This window comes from Gopherus flavomarginatus, chromosome 7 (assembly GCF_025201925.1).
Source record: "Gopherus flavomarginatus isolate rGopFla2 chromosome 7, rGopFla2.mat.asm, whole genome shotgun sequence".
In the NCBI taxonomy this organism is placed as follows: Eukaryota; Metazoa; Chordata; order Testudines; family Testudinidae; genus Gopherus; species Gopherus flavomarginatus.
In genome coordinates, this window is record NC_066623.1 from 77811501 (window position 1) to 77832315 (window position 20815).

The 20815-nt window shown below is 39.5% G+C and overlaps 1 protein-coding gene across 2 annotated transcripts in view; it reads left to right on the plus strand.

Moving 5' to 3' along the window:
* The window catches only part of OLFM3 (olfactomedin 3), a 143864-nt gene extending 127970 nt beyond the window's left edge, over window positions 1–15894 (plus strand). For both annotated transcript variants that reach the window (XM_050963628.1, XM_050963627.1), the window contains exons 4-6: window positions 167–386; window positions 12102–12208; window positions 13405–15894. In XM_050963628.1, the coding sequence (XP_050819585.1) occupies window positions 167–386; window positions 12102–12208; window positions 13405–14082 (1005 nt within the window). In that variant the 3' untranslated portion in view covers window positions 14083–15894. The remainder of the gene's footprint in view (window positions 1–166; window positions 387–12101; window positions 12209–13404) is intronic.
* Window positions 15895–20815: the final 4921 nt, after the last annotated feature.

The window sequence follows — 20815 nt, forward strand, 5'->3', positions numbered from 1 at the left end:
CTTTTACATTTTATTCAGCACATACTGTTGAATTTGCTAGACTTTCACAATACACTAGTAATGGATCTGAAACTAATATAAATCAGTTCAAAATATTATATTAAAGAGTATTAGGGGACTGAACTCCTTTAAGCTGCTCTAATGCCCAGTTGACTGCTTTTTGCAGGATTTGAAGGAAAAGATGGATGAGCTGTTGCCATTGATCCCAGTTCTGGAACAGTACAAAACTGATGCCAAGTTAATCACCCAGTTCAAGGAGGAAATTAGGAATCTGTCAGCAGTTCTCACTGGGATTCAGGAAGAAATTGGTGCCTATGACTATGAGGAACTACACCAGAGGGTGCTCAGTTTAGAAACCAGACTTCGAGACTGCATGAAAAAACTCAGTAAGTTAACCATGTCATGCCAGATTTTGTCCCTAGGTTATATATTTTAGAGCTTTGATGTAGAAACATAAAATCCTCTATTTTTCAGGTCTTTGACACTCTGGGACAGATTCTGATCTCTGTTACACTAATGTGTGTCAAGAGTGACTTCACTGAAGTCAACTATTACTCTAGATTTCCACCAGTATAATTTAAATTAGAATCTGACCCATTATTAATAGAAAGGGTTAAGATGCAGAATTATAAGGGATGGCAACTTGGAAATCCTAAAGACAGGAGTCTTAGGACTGAATTGCTCATGAGCTTGTTAATGGGATACAAAGATTGTTTCCTCTCACACACTAGTTGTGATATAACTCAGGCCGGGATTGCATCCAGGTGCTTTTTAGTGGCCAGGGTGATATATGTTTGCGGTCTCTGTCCAGTGTCCAAAGGAGAGCTATCCACATGACAAAAAACATCATCACAATTTAATTCTTGGTTTGAAGTTTACAAATGGCCAGTTCAGAAAATGACCTCTCAGACTATATAACTTTCAGTAATAATAGGTTAGGTGTGATCCACTGAAATTAGAACTGTTCCTACCTACTTTAGCAGAAATGTATTGGCGAAAGCACAGCTTTGGGTTTGTTTCCAGCAATGCCATAACCTTCCTGTGTGACTCTGGGAAAGTCTCAGTTTTGGATGTCCAATCGTTGGCTTCACTGGATGCTTAGGGAAATTAGAGACTAGTTGTCTAATATTGGGCACCCAAAATTAGAGGCCTTTTTTGAAAATGTCATCCTGAACAGGGGATAATTAATACTTCTGTACCTCAGAGGCATGTTCTGAGGACTTAAAGGCCCTAGCCTGCTCCAATTAAAGTAACTGACAAGACACTTTGAGATACTTGGCTGGAAGGTACTGTTTAGGAGCCAAGAATTATTATTTATTGAAAGTCTTTGCCTTCCACTTGTCTCAGTCTGACCCTTTTTATGAGAACTAAAAGATCACTATGAACAAAAATTAAACACTAAAAAAATAGAACTCAGTCTTATGATAGGTTTCTCAATTATCAAATCTTGGGTATGTACTTTCATAGGTGGTGGGTGCATCTGAAATATGAAAGAGGTGCTGCCTATTACAGAAGATGTACATTTTTTAAGTAATGGAAAAAGACCAAAAAAAAGTAATTTAGACTGGGTTAACCTCTTAAATTATTTATTTTCAGCTTCTTTTTACATGGGATTATCACATCTGTGGTAGGCAAAAATACATGAAAGATTTCCTCAGACAGAAATCTCTTATGAGTCAATTCTCCCCTACAATACATACACATAATAGCATGTTATTACACTGACAGAACATATACATGTGCAGTCAAGGGGAAATAAATGCTTTACTATGCAGCAGCAAGCAAGAAATTTGGTCTAAATAGTGACTTCTTAATAGTTACTGTTCTGAAGCAATATTAAGGAGAAATAAATTGGCATTCCATATTTTTCAGTCATCTTGTTTTCATTTTTTGTGGTGAATATCTGTAATATAAATCAATGAATTGACTGCACAATGAGAGGTATTCTGAATCTCAGAATCATCCTTGTTATAGTTACCATATATACTCAATCATAAGCCAGTTCGTTTATAAGCTGACCCCCCCCCCAAGATGGATAAGTAAAAATTGAAAAATTTTATGATCTGTTCATAAGCCGACCCTATAATTCAGGGGTCAGCAAACTTTGGCTCCTGGGCCATCAGGATAAGCTGCTGGCGGGCTGAGATGGTTTATTTATGTCGAGTGCCCACAGGCACAGAGGTAAACCTAAGTAAACAAAGTGTCCCGGCACGCCAGCTTCTTACCCTGATAGGCCGGGACAGCAACTGATGGGGAAATTTTGTGGCGGAAGAAGCTGGGAGTCAGGGGAGTAACCCCTCTGACCACCCCCCCACATGACCCCACCCCTAGCCCGGGACCCTCACACTCTCCCCATCCCATCCCTTGCCACCTTATCTGAGGAGAGCCAGGGGAGGATGTCTCTGGCCTGGCTGGAGCTGCTCCAGCAGGCTGGGCAGCGCGGCCACAGTCTGTTCTTGGGGGCAGGGCTGAGTGGCACGGCTGCAGCCTGCCAACCCCAGAGCTGTAGCTGCTTTGGAGGCTGGGGGCAGAGTAGCATGGCCAGAAGCGGAGACACTCTGGCCCCACCTCTTTCCTTCTGGCTGTGCTGCCTCTCCTTGCTCCCTCTGTTGGGGGGGAAGGGCTGTGTCCCACCTTTCCCTCTCTATACCCGTTCATAAGCCAACCCCCTTCTCTGGTGCTTCCCTTTTTTACTAAAAATATTTGGCTTATGAACGAGTATATACGATATGTAGTCTTTCCTACAGGTTCTTCCCACACCTTTTATTTCTCTTTTTATTATTTTCCTAGGTCAAATCTCTTCTCTTAACCCTCTTCCCATGAGTTCTTCCCTAACAGACAATTCTTCCTTTCTTGACCAATAAAAAAAAGTCTCTGGGGCCTATTCTTTTTATATTGGCAATTTAAGGGGGAGAAGTTCTATAAAATAAAAGTAGCAAATACACCATCACTACATTGAAATAAACATCATACCCTGCTCCTAGTATACATACGCAAGTTGGATGAAACTTCACTGCAGGATCAGAAACCCCCCTCATATCCATACATATGTATTCTTTCTCTCTCTGTCTCTCAGAAATTCATATCCAGATTGATTCTGAATCCAAACTCTGCAACTCAGTTATCTCCCTATATAGATACAATTATATGATTTCCCCAAGGCTCCTTTTCTCTCTCTGCTCACTGCCAGGATCCCATCTCTTTCTCTGCTTTTAGAGTTCTTTCTCATTTTCCTCCCCACTCCCTAGACTTGTCTCTGCACCCCTCTGCCTTCTACAGCCATATAACAATCACATATTCTCCCAGTCCAGAGACAACTACATTTTGAGCCTCAAGAGTATGACGATGCCAGACAATAACACTAGTAAGACTTTACCATTCTAAAATTTTCATATTTAGGGCCTATGATTTGCCTGCATGCTAAGGAGTTTAAAGCTGGCTATGGCTAACTACTGAAAAGGACTTCAGCCTTCTTAAATCCTGATGCAGAATTGTCTTTGCTCTTATTCTCAGAGATCCAGGTGCTCAGTAATGGCTGGGAAAAGCTTAGCACAGGTCAGGTGGTTTTTGTGCTCCCCTAATCCTGGACTGACTGTGTTCCTGGCAAGTTCCCACCTGCAAGTTAAAGCAGCCTGAAATTATCTTAAAGTTAATCTTGCTGTATATGGCCCCAAGAGGCCAATACAGTATCTGGGATCAGGGGGCATAAGGAAACTCCAGCTACCACCCATTTCATCCCAGTTGTGCCCAATGCACTGAAGGGCTATGCCTGCTCTACATCACTAGAGGATCCCTCTGCACTGGGGTGACCCAGCTGTGGCTGTCCATGCCATGTTTAGGTCCAGAATCCTATGGCAGTGTAGGACAGAACAGCAACACTGCTCCCAGGATCTGGGCTTGAATCATTACAGAGTTTTTGTTGAGTCTTGCAGTATAGCTATCTAACCAGCATGTGTAATGACTTGTTTTCTCTCTTCTTTTCCCTAGCAGGTGTTTTCCAGTAATATAACTGTTATATTATGCATTATTTATACAGTTTTAGCCACTTAAAAGTAATCTTCCATCTGCATTGGCAACTCTTGCAACATTCATTAACATATAGTGAGCAGTCATTTTACTTTCACTGAGATTTAATGATTTCCAAAGCCATTGTGATGAGTGAAAATTGTTCCTTCTCCTTGTAATAGGAAAATGTCACTTTGCAGCAGTTGATAAATGTGGCCTACATTTTCAGAAGTGTGCATGCAGTTTAGCATACACATGACTTGTGCGCGTAAATATGGTTGTCTGCATATAAAAGGGTGTGTGTGCTTGCATGCATTTGTGTGTGCAAATCCTCAGCTGGCACTCATGCAAGTCAGATACACACAAGAAAATGTAGGCCTTATTGTACTGCATATAACGTGCTGTACATATGGACAATTTTCACTCTAGTAATACACTACTTTCCTGCGATTTATCACCTTCATTTAATCAGCTACTGTGCATTAATGCTATTTAGTAGTGACAGATTTTTAAAAATAATATGGTCAGCCTAGTAAATCAATATTCTCTCAGACAACAGTTGCCTATGAAATATGAAAGAAGCTATTAGACTAGACATATGCTAGATTCATTTCTAGCTTTCTTATACAGGAAGGTCAAGGCAAAATTTGATATTGATATTTTTGCTTGGGGCCTGGAAAGTGCAATACCATATTCAGCAAAGAAATGCCATCATATTGATCACAAAAGAGATGGTAGCGTTAGCAAGGGAGTCTTTTATTGATAATAGTGATTCTTTGTATGGCGCCATTCCTGTAGATTCTGAGGAGCTTTACAAACACTAAGCTGTACAGCATTCTGTGAGGGAGGTAAGAATTATTTTCCCCATTTTATAGATGAGGAAACCATAACACAAAGAAGTAAGTGACTACACCAAAGATTACACAAGGAGTCAGTGGCAGCTCGAAATAGAACTGAGGAGTTTCAACTCCCAGTGGCAGGCTTTAGCCACTAGACCACCATGTTTCCTGGTTTGGCACTAAGTAGGATAATAGATACATAAACTCTAAGTAAAGGGTGAGCTCAGTCTCTAGCTCTTCATTTTGCAATAACAAATTTTATCCTAAGGAAGGATGCAAAAGAAGTAAAGCATCTGGAAACTGCTTGTGCACACACGGAAAAGTGGACTCACTTCCCTCTACTCTGTTTATTACCCATAATAATTCAGGTCAGTGTTTAGTATCTAAATAAATACCTGAAACGCTCTGCGTATAAAAGCCAGATTGACTGTGTTTGAGACAGAAAAAGGAAAACTTCACAGCTAGGTACTAGCAGAGCTCAATAGGTAAATATTTGCTAATTAACCAGGAAAACTTCCATTCTGTCCTTGTACTAAATTTATTCGGTTCATTTTCTTTCAGCAATGCATCTAAACATTAACCTTACGTAAAAAGAAAAAAAAACCTACTTGTATGATCATTATAGTGGGGTTGTTTTGGTTTGCGGTATATGGTAAAACTTGTAATCTTCAGAGTAAACTCTAGTCATCACAGAGACTGTGGGGATATATTAGCATTGGCTACTCATTCCTATGTGTACCTCAAAATAGTCACATTGCTCACTGGGTCTTCCCAGCCTTCCCCATAAGTTCTAGTGACAAATAGAGTAGGTGCTGGCAGTGTCTCAGCCCCCCACAGAGAGTTCTGGAATGCATTCTGCTTTCCAGGGTTCCCTAGCATGCAGGGATAGTGCATCTGCTTCTACACTACTTCATGGGTAGTATACCGCATCCTGTACCCTGATCATCTTCTTAAACCAGTGTAAATCATGAGCAGCTGTATTGAAGTCCATGGAGTAACACTAGTACAAGAAGGGAATCAGGCCACAAACACCCATGAGATGGTGCACTGTACTTCTTATACAATCACATTTATCGGACAAACATTAAAAGGCTTGGCTGTTCAGTTAGGATAACCATTGGGATTTTCAAATGCTCTCAGTATGGGCCTTGCTGCTTCCACTGAAATCAATTAAAGTTTTTACAGTGGAAGCAGATTTAGACCAATACTCAGTGTTTTAGAAAAATCTCATCCTGAAAATCTGCTAGTATCTAAACCTATCTGGATATCTTTTTTCTGGAAAAAGGACTGCAAATCTATCAAACAGGCTCTCACAAGAATGTTCCAAAATTTTCCCTTCTTTGCTAGGCTGGAAGTACACAAGACCTTCCTTTCTCACTATCATCTGGTATTTCTGCTTATGAGGTGTACTATAGTCAAAAGATTACGTGCCATGACAAGAGTTATTTCTACATTGTCACACTTTTCTTCTGACGGAAAAAAAAAGGAGCTTTTGGCCCTGAAAAATAATCTGTGGGCTGTTTACATTTCTTAGCCACCACTACTGTTGTAGAAAATTCATGTGGCAGATTATTTCTTTGCTTCACTGATCTTTCCCAGCTATATTTCTGAATTCACAACTATATCACAAATAGACACAGGCACTAGATAAATCTGTGATGCAAACAATCCTGTATTATGGTATTACTATTAGTCACTTAAAAGATAGTAACAAGATGTTTCCAACTAACACCAAGATTCAGTAAAACAATTAATATGAATGTCTAATACAGTTGTACTTGCTAATGTCCGCCATTCATGTCAGAGTTGATCAAAGGACATAGCAGGGGATAATTCCATCTTTTCTCCTTTTGCCATCCTGCTGCCAGCATGTCTGCCTTCCAGGTCTGTTTTTAGAGAATTCACTTTCTATCTTGTTTCCAAAGGAAGCAAGAAACTGTCTATCCAGAAAGCATCTAATGAGGTGAACCAAGAGCTTTTCTTTTTTAATTTATTTTTACTTCAAGAGAAGGAGAGCCATGACATTTTCCCCATTTTATGTTGTTTTTTTACCAGCTCTTTATTTCCTTTTTTTAATCTGGTCACTTTCTAACTTTAAAACAGGATCTAGAAATTTTACCAGCTGCTGTAGCTGAAACCCCTGTTTTGGCTTCATGGGGTCCAATTAGATTTCTAATCAGAGGAGATTAGTGGGATCCACACACTGATTTGCCCCATCCCAAGACAGGGAATTTCGGTCATCTCTGAGCACCTTTCCCATGTTTTACCACAGAGTGCTTGGCACTTTACAGTGTACACAAATACAGATTGCCTCAAGGTCCAAACCTGCAAAAGCTTTACAGCTCCATTGTTACTTGTATGGAAATGTGTTTGCAGGATCAGATTCCACAAAACAGACATGGAGAAAATGATGATATCTAGGTACAATATTTCCCAGAGAAGAGGGGCAGCTTACTTTTTTGTTGTTTTAAATTCTGTTAATCAGATTCTCTTTTCTTCTGATGTGTCATTGGTCAAAAAGGCATTGCACATGATTTAATGTTTGTGTGATTCATGGAAGTGAAAGGAGGAGGTGGGACCTATATTTCCTCAATTAGTTTCCTTCTCTGGTCTCACAATTTGTCTCTGCCCAGTCAGTCAGCCAGAGCCTAAGTTTGTTCCCATGGTCAGTACTTAGCAGGTCAACTGATTTGTGGCACTCTCAGAGTAATTTCCAACCATGAAGGTTATACGCAGTGGTCCTAAGTAGTTCTAAATAGTTGAGATGTGCTTTGGGGCCTCTGTGGTCATTCTGAACAATTCCTTCCGAATTCAAATTACTCAGTGGTGCACGTTGGGTACTGATGTCGTGCTTGAACAAAATTCTGAGTGCCCTTTGCTTGCATCAGCCTTATGCAAAAATGGGAGTTTTATTTTCTCTTTTCCCCTGCCCACTATCACTCTGTACCACCACCTCCCACACACAAAGCAATCTTGTTGATAAAAATGACCAGACTTTTCAAATTAAAACTGAAGATACCTTTTTAAATATTGCCACAGATGAGGGATGCATGCATACATTGAACTGTGGGGGAATCTGCTGAGTTTTGAAAGGAGGGCAGGACTGAAGGCACGTATCACCGCACTCCATGAGTGAAAGTCTCAGCTGGGAAGAGGTTGTGCTGAGAGAGCTTGTTCTAAGGGATGTAGGAGGATTGGGAACATTAGTCATTGGAGGTGGGCGTGGATTGCTCCTCCTGTCTCCCTCCAAATCACAGAGGGGAATAGTCCAGTCTACACTGTGCACTAGTATTAGAGCAATTACATTAGGAAGCCAACAGACCCACAATGCACCACTGGGGGCCATACCAGAAACTGGATGCAAAGTTAACTTTAAAGTGGAGATGGAATGTGGTGGGTATAAGATGGGGTAGCCTAAGTTAGTTCTAAATAGCACAAACTGATTCATCAAGCTCCCCATGCACACAGAGAGAAGCTTTGAGGCTTCTGTTACCAATAAAAAGGAAAGGGAAAGCCAGGAACTGCAACAGAGAGAGGAGAAAGTGGAGGCAACATTCTTTTTTGAGGTGCTGTCCCCACTGGATTATATGAAACCAGAGTTTTGTCTCTTTTTAAATTCATCCCTCTTCTTCGTCTTTGATTAGCCCACCATGGGTTTTGAAAGATAATTATCCAACCGTTATTGTAAATTCTAGAGCTAAATTTCAGGGATAATTTTTTATACTTCTGTATCTTCCTGAATTAAATTTTCCATTTTCTTTTTAAAATATCCTTTGTTTTGGGACTCCAAATTTTTTTTAAATGGAAAATGTGTATTTTAATTCTAATTTTAACACAATGCTTGAATGATACTAATTACGTACATAACAAATTCTTACATTATTCAGTTTGTATTTTTCCATTAGTTAAAAAAACAGCAAGTAAATGTAAATTAGTTGTGGTGATTAATTTCATTCTAATTTCTTTCAGTGCACTGTGTGTTTTCCACTAATTTGATTCTCAAATCATAATTGTTTTAGTACTTTCCAAATAGTTTCTGACTTCTCCACATATATATCCTTCACAAATGAGTTCGCTGACATGCTATTTTAAATGAGGGTAAAACTTGGCCTGACTGGGATATATTAGACGACTCCCCACGATGGAGATTTGCAAAGCATACCAGAATGGTAGCATTCAGGCTGTGTGAGACACTGGAAGCAGTTCTGTAAAAAAAAGTCCCTGAAGAGATAGTTAATTAAATACTATAAGCGACTGGGGGGGAGGGGAGAGAACAGAATTTTAAAGTGTTGTCTTCTACATGTTTAATCCAAGTATGTCTTCAAAAGATCCTGCAACTTGAGTTTGAGATACACAGATGCTTGCTTGTGTGGATCAACATTAACAGTCAACTAATAAATTAGGTCTCTTTTAAAAAGAGGGCCGTCATAGTAAAAACACAATCTGTTTCACTAGCCTGAGATTTAATTCCTTTTGGTGATAACTCAGAAACTACCTGAACAGTAGCCCCATTATAACTGACTGAAATAGGAACATATAATACGGGGCATTCTTTGTCTGTTGTTATAAATTACGAAATGAAATCATGATGTGACCTGCTCCTTTGAATAATATACCTTAGCTTTTAAAGGGATTTATTCTATTCGTCTCTTACCTTTTCTGGCTAGATTGTGTCATGTGCAATAGCAGTTATATCAGAATGAATTATATATATCTAAAATAGTTTTTTTTTTAAATCATGAAATGTTTCAATATTTCCATTCAGCTGGAATATCATTTTTTCCCAAACTTGAAGGTTACTTATTCATCTGCACCATTCTATGATATTAAGTCTTTTGGCAATATAAATTTAGAATAAATTCCCTGTGAGCTTTGTTGGTAATAGGCATGTTATTAATGTCCCCTAAAATATAGATTTTTGGATTATTAGGAAGGTCAGCACTCACGATCAAATTGACTCTCATTATTTCATCCCAGACAGTCTAACAAGGGACAGCATGGTGGATTAGATGTCCATTGATGCGGTGACAGTTCCAGAATAATTCTCATTTTTACTTCCTTCATTTATGGTGTTTTTTGCTGATTACTTTGCTCATAAACTTATGGTGGTTTTACACATTCGAGTCTATGGCCATGTCTACATCTAAAATTTTGCAGCGCTGGTTGTTACAGCTGTATTAGTACAGCTGTATAGGGCCAGCGCTGCAGAGTGGCCACACTTACAGCAACCAGCGCTGCAAGTGGTGTTAGATGTGGCCACACTGCAGCGCTGTTGGGCGGCTTCAAGGGGTTTTGGGGAAGGCGAGAGCAAACCGGGGAAGGAGACCAGCTTCGCCGCGGTTTGCTCTCGCGTTCCGCGAACCACCCTGCAAACCGCAGGGAAGGAGACCTGCTTGCTCGGGGGTTCGGCGAACGCGAGAGCAAACCGGGGAAGGAGACCAGCTTCGCCGCGGTTTGCTCTCGCGTTCCGCGAACCACCCTGCAAACCGCAGGGAAGGAGACCTGCTTGCTTGGGGGTTCGGCGAACGCGAGAGCAAACCGGGAAGGAGACCAGCTTCGCCGCGGTTTGCTCTCGCGTTCCGCGAACCACCCTGCAAACCGCAGGGAAGGAGACCTGCTTGCTCGGGGGTTCGGCGAACGCGAGAGCAAACCGGGGAAGGAGACCAGCTTCGCTGCGGTTTGCTCTCGCGTTCCGCGAACCACCCTGCAAACCGCAGGGAAGGAGACCTGCTTGCTCGGGGTTCGGGGAACGCGAGAGCAAGCCGGGGAAGGAGACCAGCTTGATTACCAGAGGCTTCCTCAGGTATGCTGGGATACCTGCTTATTCCACGGAGGTCAAGAAAAGCGCTGGTAAGTGACTATACTTGATTACCAGCGCTGGATCACCAGCGCTGGATCCTCTACACCCGAGACAAAACGGGAGTACGGCCAGCGCTGCAAACAGGGAGTTGCAGCGCTGGTGGTGCCCTGCAGATGTGTACACCTCCTAAGTTGCAGCGCTGTAACTCCCTCACCAGCGCTGCAACTTTCTGATGTAGACAAGCCCTATCTCTGTAACTGTTATCTATGGCATACTGGAGTTAATTATATTATAACTTAGATTATTATTCCAGATGCTGCTATGGAGTTGAGTTGTATGGGAAGAAATTAGAAAATAACAAGCTGTGAATTGTCGCATAAACAGCAGGAATCAATCAGGTCTTTCTGTAGGGGCATGTGAATGGTATTTTAGATCTGCCATTTTCAGTTCTCTGAAGGTATGTCCAGACTACCCACCGTATCGGCAGGTAGCAATCGATTTATCAGGGATCGATATATCGCGTCTCATCTAGACGCAATATATCTATCCCCGAACACGCTCCCTGTCGACTCCGGAACTCTACCAGAGCAAGCAGCGGTAGTGGAGGTGGCAGGGGAGCCGCAGACGTCGATCCCGCGTGGTGAGGACGGGAGGTAAGTCGGAATAAGATACTTTGACTTCAGCTATGGTATTCCCGTAGTTGAAGTTGCGTATCTTACATCGACACCCCATCCTAATGTAGACCAGGCCTAAGAATGGAATCCACTCCACTTCCCTGAATCGAGTTGCACAAGGTATTGGGGAGATTGATAACAATGGGATTAATTCACATTAGTAGGCACTAATGCCAGTAACATTTGCAGGATAGAGCTGTTAGTGCTTAGACAATTCATTCTAAGACAGCAGAAGCTCAAACAGCTTCTTTTTCAAACCTCACCGAGATGTAAATTGAATATAATTTTGAAGAAATTCGATTCAAAATCTTTAAATTTATGAAAATTTGGATCATGCAATACTGGGAATCTGCAGTAGAATTTTTTTATTTTCCTTTTCTCCTTCTGACGTGTCAAGTTGTTAAGGAAGGGATAGATTTGTCAAATCCATTTGGAGACAACACTAGCTTCTGGTTTTTCTAGTCTGGTGGGGGAGATATTTTAATATATTTTATCTTATTTTGTTTGACCTCAGAAGATAATAAAGATTCTGAAACATTTTTATAACTTTTCTAAAAAATCCCTGTCTCCCTTTTCAGGGAGAAAATGTAAACTACCACTGTTCATATGCTGAGGATCAAGAGCTATTTTCAATCAGCCCCCATACATCCTGAAATCATTCTGTGGTTTATAGCAATTAGTCTTGTTCACTAGACAACTCTTTGACATCAGTCAGAATATTGTCAGGTTATGTTAAAATTGTTTGTGGCTTTCATAAGAGTACATTTGTTTTTCCAATTTCAGCATGTGGCAAATTGATGAAAATTACAGGCCCCATTACAGTCAAGACCTCTGGAACCCGATTTGGAGCCTGGATGACAGATCCTTTAGCATCAGAAAAGAATAATCGAGTACGTTGCAGCATTGAATATCTTTCTGTTCTTCTGATATTTTATTTGCATTTTTAATTTTTACAAGGAAATAATTTCCCTACATGAGATTTTACCAGTTAGCATTTATTTCTTGTATTCCCTGCATTTTCATATTATATATTTTGGAGTACTTCAGGAAAAAAAAGGTTAACCCATCCTCCTTAAAAAAATAAGTCTATCTTATTGCATATTTTCATTAGTTTTAAACTGCTTGTTTTGGGGAGGATGCATACTAGTCTGTATTCTGTATACAAATACACATCATTTTCTTTCTTTTCATTATAGTTTCATCAGTGGACATCTTCTAAGGACCTAATCCTGTAAACAGTTATTCATGAGTAACTTTACTTATGTAGGTAATCTCACTGATGTCAATGAGCTTCCTACATGTGTAAACTAACACATGCTTGCAGAGTTAGGCCCTCAATGTGGTTTATCCAGGTCTTTACCTGATAAAGCCAATATTAAAAAAATCTATGCACTTGAGTATGCTTAATTTCAGTCAGAGCAAGTTGAAATAAGGTAAGTCTGTGTCACAAAAATTATCAACAAAATTTCATTTTGGGGGAAGTTTTCCAAATTTTCAGCAAAAAGAAATGTTTTGTTTTTATTTTATATTTCTTTTACTTTCTTTTCCCTCCGCCCTTATCAGAGGCCAAAGGGGGAAAAGGTGGGGAGTGAAATAAAGTAATAAGATGTGGAAGATAAAATGGGAGAGAAAGGTGATGGGGAACCAAAGAGTGGAAAAATCGGTAAGATACAAAAAAAAAAAAATAACAACCCAGAAGACACATTTTCAAGGAAAATTCTCATTCCTGAAAATATGCCATTTTTCAAGTAAAGTTTCAACTGAAAAATTCCAACCAGTTCTAATTCTGGGTGTGACTCAAAGGTTCGAGTCACACTCAATTTTCCTTCCATCTTTGGGATTTTCACAATCTGGGCACATCATTAACAGTACTAATGACCCCTGGAGCCAGAGGACCAAGCTATGAGAACACTCTCAAAGCAAACTTCTCTGATGCTGGCAGACATTGTTGTGAAAGCCGCCTCAGAGAGACTATTGAGTAGGATCTGATTTCTGGAACATATTTTAAAATGTACTCAGAATAAAGCATGATCAGCTAAGGATTCTGTTTCAGTAGTTTACAGCCTATTCTTTATTTTTCTTTCAGGTCTGGTACATGGACAGTTATACTAACAATAAAATTGTCCGTGAATACAAATCAGTCACAGACTTTGTCAGTGGGGCTGAATCAAGAACATACAATCTTCCGTTCAAATGGGCAGGAACCAATCATGTTGTCTACAATGGCTCCCTCTATTTCAACAAGTATCAGAGTAACATAATCATCAAATACAGCTTTGACACAGGACGGGTGCTTGCACAGCGTAGCCTGGAGTATGCTGGCTTTCACAATGTGTACCCCTACACTTGGGGTGGCTTCTCAGATATTGACCTGATGGCAGATGAAATTGGGCTGTGGGCCATATATGCTACCAACCAGAATGCAGGCAACATTGTTATCAGCCAGCTAAACCAGGATACATTAGAAGTGATGAAGAGCTGGAGTACAGGCTATCCAAAGAGAAGTGCTGGGGAATCCTTCATGATCTGTGGAACTTTGTATGTTACCAACTCACATTTAACAGGAGCCAAGGTCTACTATTCTTATTCCACGAAAACCTCCACTTATGAGTATACAGACATTCCTTTCCATAATCAGTACTTTCATATATCCATGCTTGACTACAATGCAAGAGATAGAGCTCTCTATGCCTGGAACAATGGACATCAGGTCCTGTTCAATGTCACCCTTTTCCACATTATTAAGACTGAAGATGACACATAATCTTGTCTCTCACCCCCGCTCCCTGCACACGCACACTTCAAAAGTGTCATTTGTGATAAACTCTAAAACATCCTTTTGGATTTCTTTTTATTTAAGTTCTTTTTCATTCAAAAATGAAAGCATTTTCTACTGTGCAATGTATTCCAAATATGGCTGAGCTTGTAAAAAATGACCTGTTGGAAATACAAGCATCCTAACTCTTGAAAAAACAAGACCTACCATGACCTTGTCATGAAAAGCACTAAAGAGGGTTTAAGTGGCTAAAGATGGTTTTAAAAAGATTATGATCTGCCTTATATTAGAGTCAGAGACTAATGGTGGCTTAAATGCATGAATGTCTTTTTCTACCTTATGTCTTTTTTTAATCTGTCTATTGCTCAACATCAGAAAATATTTTGGTAGCAATCTGAAGCATAATGCACATTATTCTTATTTATTCCAAGAGAAAGATTTTAGGGATTTGATTTACTTTGAAAAAATGTATATGATTCATTTTGCCATCACACCATTTCTGATGCGGTGCTGTACAGTATGTTTTGAACTCACTTGCAGTTTATCGACTATATGTATTTCTACCATTGTAACCACCATTGTGCAATTGTATCTGTTCACTTCCGTGAAAGTAAACTAAGTACTATTTTTTATAAAATATGTTGAAGTGTAATCACAGCTCTAAACATGGGTCAATTTAAAATTTTATCAAACATGACAGCGGGTCCCCAACTTTTGGCTGGTAGATGCACACATGCTAGCAAATGAGCACTATCATCCTGTATCCTCTTGTGCCAGTCTCTGTTGCCACCATCAATTGTCTTGCTCATTTTCGCTCTCCTGCCATTTTCTACCTTTTCTTCCTCCCAACCATCTTCCTTCTGATGTATTTTTTCACTCTCTAATTTTGGGTGTTATTTTCCTCTCATGTTCTGTAGCTCTCCCTATCTGTAGCAGAAAGCTACATGCTGCTTTCTGTGACCTGTCTATGGGTTCCTCCTTTGGGGGCAGACTCTCAAGGCTTACATGAATACTGCAGGATAAGAGGAGACATACTTAGGACTGTATGTGGGCTGCTGCCTCAGCCTGCACTCCTATATGTGTGAGCTGCTCCTCTGGGTGGCTGTAATAGAGGCCACTGTAGAAGCAGGGGTGGAAGGGAGGTGGCTTTCCTGGATCTGCCAACTTCATTACCTACATTAACAGGAGCACATTTCCACTGGGGGAAGGCTTGTCTGGGCATATAGCAGCTCAAAAAAAAGCAGCAGCAAAGTGGTCAGGCATGACATCTGGTATCCATCATGATAGTTTCCCTGAGAATGCCAACTACAACATTAAGCATGAACTCTCCTGTTACTGAGAGGTACATACATTAGTAGATGCTCTCCTGGTCTATTGATTTAAATGGGAAATATATTGCATGGCTAAACAAACTGCAACAGATATTTTGCAAAAATTTTAGCTATTGACTGAAATAGTATTGCTGCCTCTGATCAAAAACTAATTCTCTTGAAAGGAAGTTTTTCGTGAAATCTGTGATTTTTACTAATATTACCAGTTTCAAAATTTTGAGGGTGAGATGAGGTTGTTTGTAGAAGATTTATTTATTTATTTTTGCAACTGACATGGTATAAAAGAAAAAAATGTTATATAACATGAAGAATGATACAGAATTATTTTACGTTACCATGATGCATGTCACAGATTATGAAAGCCACAAGTCTGCAGTACAGAACACAAAAGCTCTGTTCCCCAAAAATGTATTTAGAATAAACACCTTTTTCAAATCCTTTTAACCAGAAAATGGAAAATGGTGAAATGGAGGGACTCATAAATCTTTTTTATGAAAAATTTGTTCTTTTGTCAAAAAATTAAAAATTTGCTTTTTAACAGATCTATTTTGAAGCTATTTCATTTGTTACCCAACATACCAGTTGAGATCAGTTTATCTATTTCCAAATGTATTGGCTTCTTAAAGTATATTTGGTCTCGAAGTGTGTCTGTTGTGCAATATGTAAGCGCGGAAAGAATGGAATAATAGTGTGCCTTTTTTTCTGACTAACTGGAAAAAAAAATTCTCATGGGGTGTAAAGAGATGAGAAAAAAAAAACATGTTTGCCAATAGGCAAAAGAGGAAGACTGCTGCCCAGCCACCATTTTTTTCTCCCTCCTCCTGCTGGAATAGCAATGATAACTCTTCAATATCAGTTACTCTGAGCGTTGGGGTCACAGTAAATACAGATTTCATAGCCCCTCCCCTAACCCACCTCCAACACAATCTTCCACACCAGCTTGTGTGAGGCTGTCATGGAGATCATCTCTGGTACATATAAAGGGTGGGCTGTACATATGGTCAAAAATGTATTTCACTTCTATGAAAATGATTTTGGCTGAGTTTTTCAGGTTTTTTCCCAAAAAAATAAAGCCAAAATAGTTTTGGTTTCCGTTAAACTGAAAATTGAAACATTCTTGGTTCTCAGCTGTTGAAAACTGTAGAGAAAAAAAAACAGCTTTTGTTTCCCCACAAAACCTATCCAAATGTAAACACAAATGGAAATTTTCTGATAAAAATTGCTCTTCACTCCAAAAAACCCTTTTGGTCAAAAAGTGATTGGTCAAAAAGTTTTCAACCAGCTCTATTGTTCAGACTCCCCAGTCCAGCTAGTCCATGCACACTCAACCTGCACAGCAGTTAGGGCTTAAGTCATTCAGAGGGCCCTCTGAATCATGGAGGAATTTCACCGCAGTTCCTGTGAAAAATTCTTGTTCTGCATATTCTCTAATGGAAATTCTGTACATTTCATTAGGATTCTTTAACTGCTGTCCATTTGCTGCAACTGGTCTTTATCGGTTTCTACTGGTCTCTGCTCATTTCCACTTAATGACTAGGAGTCCCAAGTACCAGAGCAATATTTGTGAATCTTTTTTTCCAAACATTCACCTAGTCATACTGATGTGAATGTGGATGGATATTTATATTAAACTGTTACAGGTAAACCCAGCCTTTCTTTAGGAATTATACCACCGTGTCAGTGTCTGAGGTAAACTGCAAATTGCTCTAGGAGCAATACTCCTCACAAATCCTCACAGATGTAATATTTAAAAAACAAAAGTTAGTATAGAAGATTCTGTTTGTTGAATTACCACAAAACACAATTAATTCTTGTGCCAATGACGTATGAGGAGCAGCTCTTTTGAGAACAATGGTTACTGCATGGTAAATCAAGGTAACATTGCCATATTTCTACATGAGAACAAAGTAACTTCATATGGTGTCAGAAACACAAATTTTCTTTGTAGTGTTGTTGTAGCCATGTTGGTCCCAGAATATTAGAGAGATAAGGTGGGTGAGATAATAATATCTTTTATCGGACCCGCTTCTGTTGGTGAACAAGACAGGCTTTCCAGCAACACAGAGCTCTTCTTCAAGTCAAGAAGATGAAGAAGAGCTCTGCATAAGCATGAACGCTTGTCTCTTTCACCAGCAAAAGTTGGTCCAATAAAAGATATTGCCTCGCCCACCTTGTCTCAGAAATACAAATAGATAACAGCAACAGCAATTAGTAACCATGGGCCAGATTTTGATACCCTAACTCATTTTAAGTAGTACTTTGTTTCATGAGGGGCCCACTGCAGTCAATGGGACCATTTGGGGAATAAGGCACTATTCATTGAGAGTAAAGGTGTCAGAGTCTGGTTCTAACTGGGAAATAACCCTTGAAGAAAGATGCTGCTTCCTTCTGGTTGTACCATTGGTGCTCATTTTTATGTGAATCACTATTGATTGCCTGAATTTCCTTCTCATATTGGTGGCTCAAAAGGAATATTTTTAAAAAACTAAAGAACAGGGTCATTTAATACATCAGAATTGGAATTCAAATTGTTCTCCAAATTCAACAGCACAAATGGAAAATCTCCATAATATGGCAGAAACCCTCAGCAGAAATCCTAAAAATTATCAAATAGAGTTTTATTCTCATAGTACAGGTCTAGATATACTGACAGTTAGAGATATTGGTGCTGTAGAAAAACATTTCTACTGTTAAGTGTGAACAAAATAATGTTAGAACATACTTTAATATCTTTGGGACTGATCATGACCCTTGATTCATGAGGGAGGAACATGCACTGATCACAATATTCCTACACAGAAAGAGGATTAATAATTCCCCTCAAAGCCATGATTCTAGAGAGAAGCAAGGGACTAGGAACACAGACCTGGTACTGCAATATCTCCAAACAGATATTCCAGCCACTCCACATAGACTGTGGGGTATGTGCAGGATGCTGGCAGTGGGATCCACAACCTTTACACAGAATGGGCAAACTTTGCCCCCTGACAGAAAGATCAGGGACAAACCTCCACAGCAAAAACCTCCTGGAGATTAATCTTTCCGTTAACCTCCTCTGGCAAATGATTCATTAGTAGGACCATCACGTCCATTGTCATTCAGAAAGACTGTTCATCCAATCCTATCTATCACAGTATATTAAGCAGACCATGGCAGAGAGACTATACTGGAGTCTATTTGGCACTGTAAGTACTATAAACAGACGATGGTAATCAATTAACAAAAAGTTGAGTGAGTCAAGATGAAACAATGCTTCAATCGCTGACTGCTTATATCAGAGAATATTCATTTCCAGACAAGCTCAGAGGCACTAAATGTCACTCAGCTCAGTAGGCTGCATCCACAGCAAAATCAAGTTCATGGCATGATATCTATTTCAAATAGACAAGCACAGCTTGAATAAATTGATTAGCTAATAATTTGTCATGATAATTGATTGCTCAGAAGGGGCTAGTACTAGTGCTCAGCAAACAGTTAATAAAAAATTATGTATCCGTTGAACTTTATCTTTACACTATTCAAAAACTGTCTGTGAACAAACTGTGATTTGTACTAATTTGTTGATGAACATTTTAGGCAAAACAATTTTTACCTATGAGTTGCTGCTGAATTCTTTGCTGCAAGTATTGCTATGAGTCCATGGTATCCGCAATGTGATATTGAGAGTTTGGTAATCTAAATTACAGTATGCTTACCAGTGCTACCTTCGAAGCATCAGTTGTGGAACATAGAGTCTAATTCAAGATCTCTGTGCTGATGTTCAAAACTTTCACTGATTTGACTCTAATTACCTAAGAAATCATCTCTCCCTTTATGTCCATGCTCTCTCATGACAGCTACATTCCACCAAACAATGGACAGAATGTCCACGGATGCCCATAGGAAGTGACACTCCAAAGGTGTGATAAATACCATTACAGTACAAATATGGATGTACATGACTTTTTTCAATACAAAGAACAGAGGTTCATGAATGTTATTTGTTTCCAAGCTGACCATCTGAGAATTCCCACAGTCGTTCAGCGGATTCTCAAGCAGTATGTTCTCTAAGACACTCATGCTGAGTTGGAGCCTTAACCCAGCTCCCTCTTTTCTTGCAAACACATCTATCATTATTGGTATCTCTGATGTCAAACAAGCTGAAAAAGCAAGGGCACATATTCTCCTTGGTTATACATGCTTAGCTCCCATTGAAGTCAATGGGGGTTGCATGCTTGTGGATAAAGGCAGAGATTTAATTGTTATGCCTTTCTCTAGTACCACTATGTGCAAGAAACTCCTTTTTTCAAATAATAATTATGTTTTCTGAGGGAGTTGAAGGAGCTTAGCGTTTCCCCATGAGGTGCTCAGCATCTTATAGTATCAGAGCTTTGTTTCTCTCTCTTAAGCAGAGAGAGTTAGTAAAGTTCATATTTTTCTTAAAATCAGAAATATCTGCTGGGCTCATAAGCAGCTTGTCAGCTAAGCATCAGCCACAGATCCTGTGGAGCTTTGCCTATATTTATTGCTAAAGATGAGTCAATTAAAATAATTACATTGCAGGGACATTTAAGCAGCCCAAGTGAAACCAAACATGTTCAGGTTAAAAAGGATAGAGTTTGGAGTGCAGCACAGTATGAGTGTAGAATATGATTAGATCAAATGAATTCTGCCTGCTGCCCCTGGTTTAGCTCTGTAGAAATTCAGGCTTCCCTGCATAGCGTGCAACCGACATGCCACAGTTTCACAGAAAAGTAAAGGACACAAGTAAGAATGATGATTAAAAGGTCAAACCTGTATCTAAAATCACAATCCATTTTACTGGACTTTTCACATAAAATGGTGAATTCATATTGACATGGTACATTTTTCTTTTCTACAGCACCAACAGTCAGAGTCATGGGAGCTATAAATACCCATTTCACTTTCAGCCTGCAGGGCACAGCGGAGTGTTCCTGTTGCTGTATACTGCAGGCTCTGTCTGGACCCAGAAAGGACATGCCTGACCTTTGGTCTCCTGCAGAGAGCACTGCCATCTGGCTAGCTGTATCTTCTTAAAAAAATGTTCATCAAACATAACAGCCTCACAGAGGTTACCTTTCTTTTACATTAAAGAAATATTTCTTACTAAAAAACAGTTCTCACTGTACATTGCTCACTTTATATTATTTGTATTACAAATATTTGCACTGTCAAATGATAAACCAAAGAAATAGTATTTTTCAATTCACATCATACAAGTACTGCAGTGCAATCTCTTTATCGTGAAAGCGCAATTTACAAATGTAGATTTTTTTTGTTACAAAACTGCACTCAAAAACAAAACAATGTAAAACTTTAGAGCCTACAAGTCCACTCAGTCCTACTTCTTGTTCATCCAATTGCTAAGACAAACAAATTTGTTTACATTT